We start from the raw sequence: 12,938 nt of genomic DNA on the forward strand, positions 1-12,938 counted from the left end.
TTCACCGTCATTCTTTGTCGTGATGGCTGTGAAAAGAAAGAAAATAAATGCCAAGGTGACGAGGCGATGGAAGAGATATAAAAGACAGCTCCAAAGAGGGCATGAACTTTGTGAAAGGAGCCATAAATAGAGTGCACGCCTGGCCTGCACTTAATATTACTATTAGTTGTTACGAATTAAAGTTGATTAAGTCGCATGCATCACTGACAGCAGCTCTGACCCCAGCGTCCAGAGCTAACAGCTTTTGTGCATGAATGCACTCGCCTTTTCTTTTCTGTATTTCATAAGCCATTCCTTCTTCTCACACACTCAAACACACACAAAGCACCTTCTTAAACAGAGTCAAGTATTTTCATTCTCATAATTTTCACCTCATGAAGGGTTATTACTTGGCTTATAAACTACATTAGAAAAGTATTTTAAAACCGTATTTAAAGTGATATATAAAAACATGTGACCTCGTTTGCGTTGCTGGTGTCTCCCGTCAGGAACCCGGAGAAAGGCATCCACTTCCTGATCACGCGTGGCTTTGTCCCGGACACGGCCATCGGCGTGGCTCACTTCCTGCTGCAGAGGAAAGGTCTGAGCAGGCAAATGATTGGAGAGTTTCTGGGCAACAGCAAGCTGCAGTTCAACAGAGATGTTCTTGAGTGAGTCCTCGTCATTTATATATGATCTTTGTTGTTTTAAGAACACATTTTCACTCAGTCATTTAGACATATGTACATAAAACAGTCAAAGGTAGGACAGATACAGGTGTTAACAATCATTCATATTCACACTGACTTTTGCACAGTACACCATGTGCACCGATACTATGGATCAATAAAATGATACAATTAATAGTTTTTTTGCCCATATTTATGTGTTTGTTTTGTATGTATTTATTTTTGTCTTAACTGTAACGCTTTTTTACACGTCCATGAAAAAGAACAAAAATGTTTCGGAGGTCCCGGTAAACAGTCACAACAATGTCAGAAATACAGTAAATAGTATAAAAATTCAAATCAGAAAACTGTGCAAGATGAATAACTGTAATAATATGAGTATAATGACTCTATCATCATTTTTAAATAGTGGAGCGGGCAGTTTCTAGTACTTGACATGCAGCTTTCAACACAAAGTTTTTTTTTTTGCTTCCCACGGAGACGACTTTAGGTTTAGTATAAATAATTCACCGCAGCTTTGCAGACTCCATGTGAGCCATTAAAGGATTTTTTTCAGCAATTGAACATTGGCCATCCTTCAAATGTTTCAGTGGGGATTGAAAAAAAGGCCACAAGCCAAAAGAAAACCTCCCAACAACAACAGAAGACGAAGAAATCAAAGAATGGACGAGGTGTTCTCAATCTTATCAGTCGCGATCGGAATTTGTCTACCTTTCCTGATAATGTTACAACTTTATTTTCACAATACAACTATTTTTTCCTCATAATATTATGATTTTCTGCTCCTGAACATAGAGCGCTTTCTCATAACATTATTCTGAAGATTTTACTCGTAATATTCTTTCATTACGACATAGTATTAAACTTAATTCTCATAACATTAAAATATTATTCGAATAATATTTAGACTTAATTATCAAACAATAAACAACTTTCATCTCATAAAAGTGTTTTCCTCATAAACTGACAACTTTTTTTTCTTGTAACTTTGCAAGACTTTCTCATAGATTACGGTTTTATTCTCCTAAAATTAAGAGCTTTTCTTTCATAAATCACGAATGTATTCTCGTAATTAACTCGTTAAGCTTTTTACCAACCCATGACGACCTCATCCATAACATTTTGCGACTTTATTTAACCCTTTACATCAGTGATTCTCAACTGGTGGGTTGGAGCAGTTTTCAGTGGGTCACTGGGTCTTTGCTAAAAAAAAAGTGTAATGACCCGATGTCCTTGAACACAAACGCCTCTGTGCTATTCGCTTGTTATATGCCGCCACGATGTGAGTGCCATTTTTATGGACAACTTGGTCAAGCTGGAGCGTGAGGAGAAGGACATCGAGCGTGGACTTAATGTGCCGTCCAGCCGACACACCGCTAGATACCTACATATGTGCTGGAGACGAGCGCTTCATAAAGCGAAAGCTCACCTTGTGTTGCATGGGGGAATTCCGCCCCCCAATAAAGACTATCGGGTGCAGTATGATGGCACTGTTTAACGCCCAATTCCATCTATCCCATATGGAAAAGATATATATACTGTATATCTTACAAGTTTGTATCACTTTTGTGTGAAACTTGTATGTAATGCGTCAGACAGTGTAACCAGGTATAAGATCCTTGTATGATTTGGGTACTTATAAGAAAAATATATGATAAATAATTATTTTGGATGAAAACAATGCGGTGTTGTGTTGAATCAGAGCAACTGGACTCGCATGATTTTTAAGTTCTTGTTTCACTTTTCTGGTGTGGCAGCGGCTCAGGAGTTAGAGCGGGTCATCCAGAAAATGGGAGGTTGGTGGTCGGATCCACCCAGTCACTGTTGTTATGTTCTTGGGCAAAACACTTCACCCACCTCGCCTCCAGTGCTGTATGGACGTATGTCTTTTTTCTTCACGGACACCTGTTGTTTGTTATCTCTGTCTGGGGCCTTTTCATGGCCATTTCCACGGAAACTGCTGCGTTATCGCAATGACACCCTGCGGACTTGTGGAGCCAAGATTGGGCACTAGGCTGGGAGAAACTTCTTGAGGCCTACACATACACATCCAAGGGCACTCTCATACACGCACATACGCACACACATCCCTTCCCTCATCCCACGCCTTCGCCGCCATCCCGAATATGGCTGCAATTGCTGTGGCTGGCTGCCGGCTTGTGCTGGTAACACCCCCAACTCATGCTGTAGAAGTGTGTTTATTTGTGCCTATGTTGCCGAGGTTTTTTGCCAGTCCCACACAGTACTCCCCCATAGGAGCTTAGTTTGGAATGGTGTTTTTTTCCCTCCCATCTCCTCTCGCTGTTCCCTTTCCTCCCTCCCCTTTTTATCGCCCAGTCATCCTGCCTTATTGTATGGTATGTTGTGTAGGTATGGACAGGTGATTGCACAATTTCGCCTGTGCCTCCGTGTAAGTGACGAGTAAAGGCCATTCTGAATCTGAATGTGAATGACTGGTTGGAGAGGCCGTAGGCGCAAGCTGGCAGCCACGTTTCCATCAGTTTGCCCCAGGTCAGCTGAGGTTACAAATGCGGATTACCACCACCAGTATCTGACTGAGGAGTGAATGAATAATGGCTTCAATGCGAATGAGAATTATTGTTATTATCATTTTTCTTCTTCTTATTATTATTCCCATCTAGATAAAAGCTCTGATTCAACTCCCCTGATATAACATGTACTAAAACCTTTATACACACTTTTTCTTACAATAAGAATTTGGATAAAAACGTGTTGTTGCTGAACTGATCATGAAACTCATTTTGTGTTGACACGCCGTGTTATTTTGCGCTACCTCCAATTCAAAGTGCACGTTAATGTCTTTACATTAAAGGGACTGTTTGCAACTGGCCAGTGCTTAGCAAAGGCTTACATGCTCGGAGCATGAATAAAATGCTTGCAACACGTTCCAAAGTTGACACCCCATGGGCAGCCCTGTTTTTTTACATTTAAAAGAGAAATAAATACATGGATTTTTAAAAATAAATAACATATTTGAGAAGTTTACATTAAAATTTGTTTGCAATTTGGGTTGCTGTTTTATGACATTTTTTGTCGTATTACTCCTTTATTCTAGGAAATTTGCAAAATGTTTCAAAGTTACGACTTCATTTTTGAAAATAAAAATTACACTTATGACTTCAATCTAGTCAATGTGCAACTTTTTTCATAACTTTGCATGTTTAATCTCTTAACTTCCATGCCCATCCATCTTCTATGCCGCGTATCCACACTCGGGTCGCGGGTATGCTGGAGTCTATCCCAGCTGACGCAGGATGAGAGGTGGGGTACACCCTGGACTGGTTGCCAGCCAATCGCAGGGCACATATAGACAAAAAAACATTCACTCTCACATTCACACCTATGGACAATTTAGAGTCGGCAATTAACCTAACATGCATGTTTTTGGAATGTGGGAGGAAACCCACACACGCACGGGGAGAACATGCAAACATAGAGATGCCCAACGGCGATTCGGACCCACATCGTCCTGATCTCCTGACTGTGTGGCCAACGTGCTAACCACTTGGCCGCGTCTCTTACCCTTGCCACACTATTCTTGTAATATTATGAACTTTTTCATAATATTATGACTTATTTCTAATCAATTTACATAAATTTTCTCCAAAAGATATGAATTGATTCTCGCTTTTTTTGTTGCAACTTTAGAAGTTTTTTCTCTTTTTCTGTCTCTGTTCTTGTAACATTACAACTTTTTTTTTGTAATTTTTCAACTTAATCCTTGCAAATGTACAACTTTTCCCTTCTTACTTTGCGACTTTATTCTTGCAACATAACTTTATTCTCAAAACGTACTTTATTCTCACCGGTTCACTTCCTTTTTTATGTTTGCAATTGAAATCTTGGAACACGATAACTTTCCAAGTGTTTCTCTTAATATTACAACTCTATTCTTAGAACAACTTTTCTCACATAACATCGCATCTCGTAACATTCTTGGAACATTACAACTTTACTCTCAAAACTTTGTGATGTTATTCTCATGAATTGACAACCATTTTCTTTCCAGTGTGGCCCTAATTCTTGGTAGTAGCACGCAAGCATGCATAAATGTAGCAGACTTTTATTAAAAAGCTCTCCCCCTCCACTGTTTTGCGTCCATCCTCATGTGGAGACAGATCCGGGATAGAGAGGGAGGCTTTTTGCTGAGGTTGTTGCAGAGATGGTAGAAATAGGTCACTGCACTGCACACATACACACTCATACATACACGTTCATTCGCACTAAGACTCACAGTGGTGCGTAACCCCCCGTGCAGGCATACATGCACAACACATTCATGTCCTGTATGTGCTGCCTCTCAGCCTTTCATGTTCTCCTCTCCTGCCCCCTTCCTCTTTAGAAAGTCATTATGTGGCTCACTCGGCCATCTCTTTGCTGCCTCTTATCTCCCACTGTCATCACAGCCTTTCTTCTCCACTAATGTGTGTGCGTGCATGTGTGTGTGTGTGTGTGTGTGTGCAAACACTTTGCCTCTGTGTGTGTCTTCCAGCTCAGTGGCTCAGTAATGGAAGTATGACTGTAAGAAGAAGGTTTGCTATCAGCACTTGGCGATGCGGTAGCGCATGCACGTACTAAATTGTTGGCTAAACTGCTTTTTTATGTCTTGTCTTGTCTGCTTCCTCACTTCACAGTTGCGTCGTGGACGAGATGGATTTCTCCGGCATGGAGTTGGATGAAGCGTTGAGAAAGTTCCAGGCTCACGTTCGTGTGCAGGGCGAGGCGCAGAAAGTGGAAAGACTCATCGAGGCCTTTAGGTAAGAGCTTCGATTGCTAAGTGTCCGTTTTCATTGTAAAGGAGGTCCAAAAACAGACGTGCACTTTTCGGTACAACACTGCTATGATGTCACACTATTTACAGTACATGGTAATGCATCTATCGACATCCTGCCGACAGTATCCCCCCCCTCACATTTTCAGATTATACTCTGCTTCACAATGTCACAGTACATGTTTCCCCTCGATGAGCAGCAGTTCCCCAGTGGCGGCGGCGCACATGCAACCCCAGACCATGACACTGCCACCACAATTGTCTTGCTACTCGCTTGTGTCGTCAGCTTTTTGGACAACAATGGCTGAGTGTTGAGTCACGTATACCGCTCTACAAGATGTAAAATGACTACTCTAAATCCTAGGTTCCCAAAATGGGGTACGCTAATTGTAATAGAGGGCACGTGTATAAAAAAACAATTAGCTCTTAAAACTCACAATTACGAGTGCGCCTGAACGGCTCACGGTGCAACAAGAACAGAGTAGCATCGTATGAACAAATAAGTACGTTTGAGGATTATTGTGTGCATTAAGAGTGTTCCAATCCCCGGCACAGCGCAGCGCTGAAAACCTGTCACTGTGAGTGGGGATTCCCCCGAAAATGAGGCCTTATCGTTGGTTGTATGTACAGTATTGTTTTACTTCGGAAACTGCTTTATCATGATTGTCAAACTTTCCCCTTCAATTTGGTATTAAATTAATATGCAGGCTTAAATCATAGCCATCGTGAGTGGACAAATAAAGTGAAGCTGAAATTCAAGCCATTCAAATGGAAGGGTGCCAACATCAAACTGGAATTGGGTACATCAAACTGGTATTTAGGATGATAACTTATCTATTTATCAGTGTCAAACTTCATCAAGGGGCCGCACGGTGGTCTAGTGGTTAGCATGTTGGCCACAGAGTCACAGTCTGGAGATTGGGAACACCTGGGTTCGATTCTGGGCATCTCTGTGTGGAGTTTGCATGTTCTCCCTGTGCGTGTGTGGGTTTTCTCCGGGTACTCCGGTTTCCTCCCACATTCCAAAATTGGCGACTGGTGTGAATGGTTGTTTGTCTATATGTGCCCAATGATTGGCTGGAGACCAGTCCAGGGTGTACCACGCCTGGCGCCCGAAGTCAGCTGGGATAGGCTCCAGCATACCCCCGCGACCCTAATGAGGAAGAGCGGCATAGAAAATGGATGGATGGAAACTTTATCAAAATGTGACCGTTCAAAATACACATTTTTGACCCAGAAGTATTATAAAATTAACCAATTAATTATGTTCAGTATTTCAAGGTCATTGCAGGAGTTTGTGCAGGAGTAGACGGTACACGGCTTCAGGTCAAATGTCTGAAGGGGTAAGCCACCGTAGTATTATGAAGTATTGTGAAGATAAAAAGTCTCTCTGTTGAGATACTGTACACGCTCTGTAGCAAACTACATTGCTAGGTGGAAACATGGCTCTTTAAAAACCCTTCCACATAACACAAATCAATCACATGCTTGAACCAGAAAGGCCACACATTTTTTTAACCGTTGCTGCAGGTGACTGGTGCTGAGCGTACATATTCCGCACTAAATCTAAAAAGTAAAAAAAAAAAAAACAATCTTTGATGTCATGTAGTAGCCCTGGGCTAGCAGACATACACATCCAGTGAGGCATTTTAATAACCTTTAAGTGCTTCTGTGAGCTCGTCGTGACAGGTTCTGATGAGACCGAAGCTTTGTATGATTAACAAATTATACTGATTGCCTGTAACCACGGCTGAATTCGGCTGTGTGTTTGATTGTCAGCCAATTATACCGCAGATGCATACAGGCACCAAAATAGATTCTGTCTCTACTTCCCAACCTCTCAGTGACACTTTGTGGAAATATCTTTGTGCCTGTTTGTGCGCGTTGCAAGGTTTTATATCATGCAAATGCACAAATGAATCTGCCATCATTGCTGACTCATTCCCTCTCTTACTAAATATTTAGGAACATATATGCTATTTCAACTCCAGTGTAGTTCTCACTGTCCCTTTGTGGGTCGGGAAGAACAAAAAAAAGCGTCTTATTTTGTGTCAAAAAAGTATTTGAAGGGAAGGGAAGGAAGTGGCCAGACTAATATTCTCTGCAGCGCTGCCCTTGAAACATCCTGGAAGTATCCTGCATAAAGTGCCTGCAGGACAAATGGGAGGAAAATTGCTGCTGTGATTTAGTGTTATTGATGTGCCAGAGTCACTGAAATACACTGTGTGTGTCCTTTGTGCAAGAGGATCAACGCATTTTTGGAGATTTATTGTGCTATTTTTTTGGCTGCTTGGATAAGTACTACTGTGCTACCTGACAACAACTGGACTTGTTTAAAAAAGGTTCCCATCATCCACAATCCTTATGTGAGACATAAAAACTCTCTTTTCTGTGCATTGTAAAGATATAAAAACACCTAAAAAGAGGCAGGTAATGAATGCACGTGATGGGACACACATATTCCGCCTCGAAGGTCTGCTATTAAAACACCTCCAATAACGTTTTATGGTTTTCTTTACATGCTGTGACTATGTAGTAACAGGTACATTCATGATAACATGTACTACTTGCAGTATTTTGGTCATGTTAAGTATTACCAGAGCTTCCTTCCTCGGCATATTGATTTCACGTAGCAACATAGAAAACATTTATTCAGCATAAGGGCATAAGGGCATGCTGCGATGAGTTTGGTGTGGAAAAACTTCACTGAATGTCGCTGAACTCAACCCTATCAAACACCTGTGGGATGATGCCATATGTCCCAATACTTTTGTTTATGTAGTGTATATTAGCTCTCTTTTAAGGAGAGTGCGTTCCTGCTCCAGGCCAGATCCAGCGATAATGGCGGGAAAAGGAAGGAGTCATAACACTCTTCCTGTTTGCCTCTTGATTTGAAGACCAATCGGAACTCGCGGTGCTGTCATGAGTTAATCACATCCCAGCTTGTCATAGGAGCCTGGGCCCTTGGGTGCACATTACACATTCACCAGTCATCATAGACCATGTGCTCTGTAGTGTGTGTGTGTGTGTGTGTGTGTGTGTGTGGCTGTAGCTAGGAGTATAGGTCAGAAGTGAGCGAGTGTTATCAGGACATCCAGACATGAGATGCCATGTGTGTTACGTAACACTTGTTATGTCATCTGTTTGAAGCGTGTTGCACTCGTCTTGGGGAGTGTTTTTTTAAATATTTTTTATACGTAGTCAGTGCCAGCTGGCGTGCCACCTTCTTATGCAGATATGATGACCATACGAGGCCAGGGAGCCGGTGTTCAAAGCAGACTGGTGACATAAGATGGAGAGCCAAACACACACATGCGTCATTGTGGTGTGTTATTTACTAACACGGCTGTTTATTCCCAAGTAAACATGCAGTGATGGTTGGAGTGATGCATTTAGGCGCACAGTGGAGCGTGTCTTGCATCAAGACTTGCTGCATATTACATCAAGTAGGCAAGTCAAGAAGTGTGTGTGTGTGTGTGTGTGTGTGTGTGTGTGCTCGCTGTGTGAAGCAAGTAGGACATTTTTTTACCCAAACATTCTTTACCATTGTCCAGGATTACACAAAAAACACACGAAAGATATCCACAAATGTGCTGAGTGTAACGCAGTTCAGCCCTTCACCCTGGACAGGGTTCAAACCCGCATCCACAAATCCCGGTTAAATGAGAGTTACGTTGAGCAGCGCCAGCCAACCTGCTGAAAGCCCGAGTTGTCAACTCGTTGACCAAGGATGGTTTCTTAGCGAGTGATGTTTACCGACGCACAGCCACACCAACTGGCATCCATTACAGTGTTGTTTTCGTCACTGATGATCATTTTGTTGACAAACCCTTTTTTCATGAGCTAAACATGACTACAACGTGACGAGTCATGTGTGAGATTTTGCTGACGAGATGAGACCGGACGAAAATGTTAGTCGGTGATCTATCAGACGTTTAAAATGCATGACATTTCTGCCTATCTACCTAGCAATGCATCCTAGCTTAGCATGCAGCGCACTTTCTGCTCAACACGGCAGTGGCCGGCGATGTAGACAATGGGAGCACTTTTGGTGGGAAACAACGCACTGGTTTGTGGAAATACTTTAAATATAGTCCATCCGTCAGACTGTGAACTATAGCATCGCTACTATGAACGATAATACATTATAATATGGAGGTGGCAGTGTACGAGGGAGGATTGGAACTACACCTTCAGTGCTTTACGCACACTTTAAACCTTGCTATCCAACCTACCTCGCGTCAGCATCAGTGAGGGACGTGTGCTGTTTTTTCCACCTGAGGAACAGCTGCGGTGCCAATGTCCAAGCAGAAGCTGTAGTAGTACAACATTTGATCAAAGTTACTTAAAGATTTGCCAGATCAAAACATGGAGATGTTTGGACTTGTCTGCACCCTTAATCAATGTTACCATTAGTAATAATGGTTCTGTGGCAACTAAGAATGAGCGAGTACACCACTGTCTGTATCTGCATCTGTTCACCCATCTAAATTATTATATCTATATCTGCACTCGAAGTGGGGGTGTTTTAAGCGAAAATAGGTGGGGCTTACATCGGTACATTATGTTAAGTCTGAAATTGACATGGATTGATCAAAAGTGGCTTTATTTATTCTTTATTATTCAGCTATCTGTGTATGTGTGTAAGTGATCTGTAAGACTATTACTTAATTATTTTGTAATGATCTGTGTGAAGTTGAAGGTGATTCATGCAAACATCCAGTGATGGCAAACACAGAAATAATCTGTCAGCTTTGTTCACTGTCGTTTTCTCAGAAGCAATGCTGTACAGATGGACCTTTTAATGTTCACATGGCCAGGATGACACCACGGTTTGTTCACATACAATACAAGCCCACCTCCTTTCCCCTTTCCACACGCTCTTGTGTTCCTGTCCGCTCTGACTGCCCTGAAGTCGGTTAGCTCCCCATGTTAGCATATTTGGTGTCAAATGCTGATACTATGTGGGAGTGCATAAAGATGAGTTTTGATGACTTATTGAGTGCTAATGTGCACATTTGTCTCAAGTTAATTCATGCTAGCACACTGCCTTTTACCACACACGTCAAACAGCGATGTAATCATCTCTCTGGAAAAACTTGGCTGGAACTTGAACTGGTGGATGGTGGTTCGGCATTCATTTTGTGCTTTTAATTTGATGTTATTCATGTCTTAGTTTTACACAATACATAATACATACGATAAATTAGATCGCTATAATGTACGAACCCCGCCCTCCCCTGGTCCGCGGGAGATTTGTGGGAACACAAGCCGGTCCGTGGGTCAAAAAAGGTTGGGGACCACTGTGTTAGTGTACACTTCTCCTTTGCCGAGATCATCCATCCACCTCACAGATGTGGCATCTCAAGATGCTGATTAGACAGCATGATTGCTGTACAGGTGTGCCTTAGGCTGGCCACAATAAAAGACCGCTCCAAACACATCCTGGAACGTCCCTCTTCCTGAGCAGTGGGGATCTGCTGTATATGAGAGGACCTGTCTACCTGTCTACCTGTCTACCTGTCTACCTGTCTACGTATATGCGGTGACAAGTCCACAGCGCCACGCAGCAAAGCGACACGCTCTGTACGTCGGCGTCTTGTCTTGGCTGTCGTGATAAAAGCCTCCTTCCTGTTAAAACGGACCTCTGTGTAAGCGTATGTGACAGTAAATGAGTTGGGGAGGGAGGTGCAAGTGAGACTTTGTGAAGCCTGTGGGCAGCAATGGAAAAGACAAACTGCACCATCTCTGCCAACATGACGTGTAGCGTTACTTCACCAAGGGCCAAAGCACTTTGCACTGTCAAATGTGTCCTGTCATTATCGTTCATGGAGACTTCACTGCTCCTTGTTGTCAGGCACCATTTAAATAATAGTGCATAGGTTTTCCAGTCTCATGCTACCTTCACAGTCTTCATTATTTGCACAGACTTTCGTACTCTACACTCTTCCCCGGCTGCTGTTATTGTGCCCTATGGTATGACTCAAATCCCAAGACTTCCTAGCAGCTCACAAACAATATCCTAAAATAAGGAGAGAGAGAAAATGTGGAGAGTTGGCGGTCGGATAAAGCCACATTACAATAAAGTCATGAAGCATGAAGTCAGGGGGCGCTTCATTAAGTTAGAATGCGCTTCAGGACACACAAAGAGGTTCTGAGAGCTGTTTCTAATATTCAGTCCATCCCTGAAGGTGTACTCAAGAGAGATGGAGCGAATATTGAAGTATTTTTCAGCATCGTTTCATCACACTTCATATTAAAGTCAGCGAAATTTAGTTTTGGTTTGGCAGCTTCGTATATATTATACCCTCAATGGCCACTTCATTAAGTACACCTGCATAATCGAGCTCATATTTCATTCATACTGTCACAAATTATTATAAATTATTAAACCATATATATATATATATATATATACATATATACATATATTTACTATTTTGGTTTCAGTGGTCAAGTGTACACGTGTGCTGCGTCACACTGAGAGATATTCCTGATATTTCTTAGCCCGGAATTGATGATATGACAGTGTGCAGTCTATATTCATTTTGTAGTGGATGCTTCTTGTGTGTGTTGATTACAAAGTGATGCAGCGAGTAAAGAGAATAAAATAAATGCTTGATATCCTTTCCGGTGTTATTTATTTACATATTTTGGCATACTGGTACATACAATCCAAACAGCAAACCTATGAATTATTCTTTAGCCTATGCTGTTCCTTTGTAAACTGTTGAATCGACAGAAAAAAAAAATACAATGCAGAAAAATCATATAACTCATTAACAAAATCACTCGAAATGGATTTTTAAAATCCAGAATAATAATTTCAAATCAAGTTTGGGTTTTGGGGGAAAAAAATGCGACTTTATATTCAATAATTTAAATACTTTATTAAAAAAAAGTTTTTATTTCACGAATTGAAAATAAATTTAAAAAATCTAGAACAAATCAATCTGTAAAATAATATGATTCATTGAAATATGGTATGTAAAAACAATCTAAAAATAATATCACTCAATGAAATAAATTTAATTTTACAAATTGAATAAGAAAAAAATCCAGAAAAATAACTAATGAATTTTTTTTAATCTAAAAAAACTAAATCACTCAGTTAATGACTCAATAATTTCACCAAAAAGATTTATTGAAATAAATAATATATATAAAGAGAATCTACAAAATGCTTTCAGTTTTACTAACTGAATAAGAGAATAATTCTACTCTTTGAAATGTTTTTCTTTTATTCATAAAAATGATATTACTAATTAAATACTTACATAAATCCAGAAAATAATTTCACAATTGTTAATACTTTTTTAAAAAATCCACAAAAATAATATCACTCACTGAAATACTTAAATTATTAATACTTCACACTAGGAATGTCCCGATCCACTTTTTTTTGGCTTCCGGTCCGATCCGATCCGGTACTGGTATTATTTTGAAATAATAATATGCTTTTGTTACAAACATGAATT

The 12,938-nt window shown here is 40.8% G+C and overlaps 1 protein-coding gene across 2 annotated transcripts in view; it reads left to right on the top strand.

Moving 5' to 3' along the window:
- The window catches only part of iqsec3b (IQ motif and Sec7 domain ArfGEF 3b), a 53,746-nt gene that overhangs the window by 25,933 nt on the left and 14,875 nt on the right, over positions 1-12,938 (top strand). For both annotated transcript variants that reach the window (XM_054775233.1, XM_054775234.1), the window contains exons 6-7: positions 489-650; positions 5,324-5,446. In XM_054775233.1, the coding sequence (XP_054631208.1) occupies positions 489-650; positions 5,324-5,446 (285 nt within the window). The remainder of the gene's footprint in view (positions 1-488; positions 651-5,323; positions 5,447-12,938) is intronic.

The sequence above is a fragment of the Dunckerocampus dactyliophorus genome, chromosome 5 (assembly GCF_027744805.1).
Source record: "Dunckerocampus dactyliophorus isolate RoL2022-P2 chromosome 5, RoL_Ddac_1.1, whole genome shotgun sequence".
Taxonomy (NCBI): Eukaryota; Metazoa; Chordata; class Actinopteri; order Syngnathiformes; family Syngnathidae; genus Dunckerocampus; species Dunckerocampus dactyliophorus.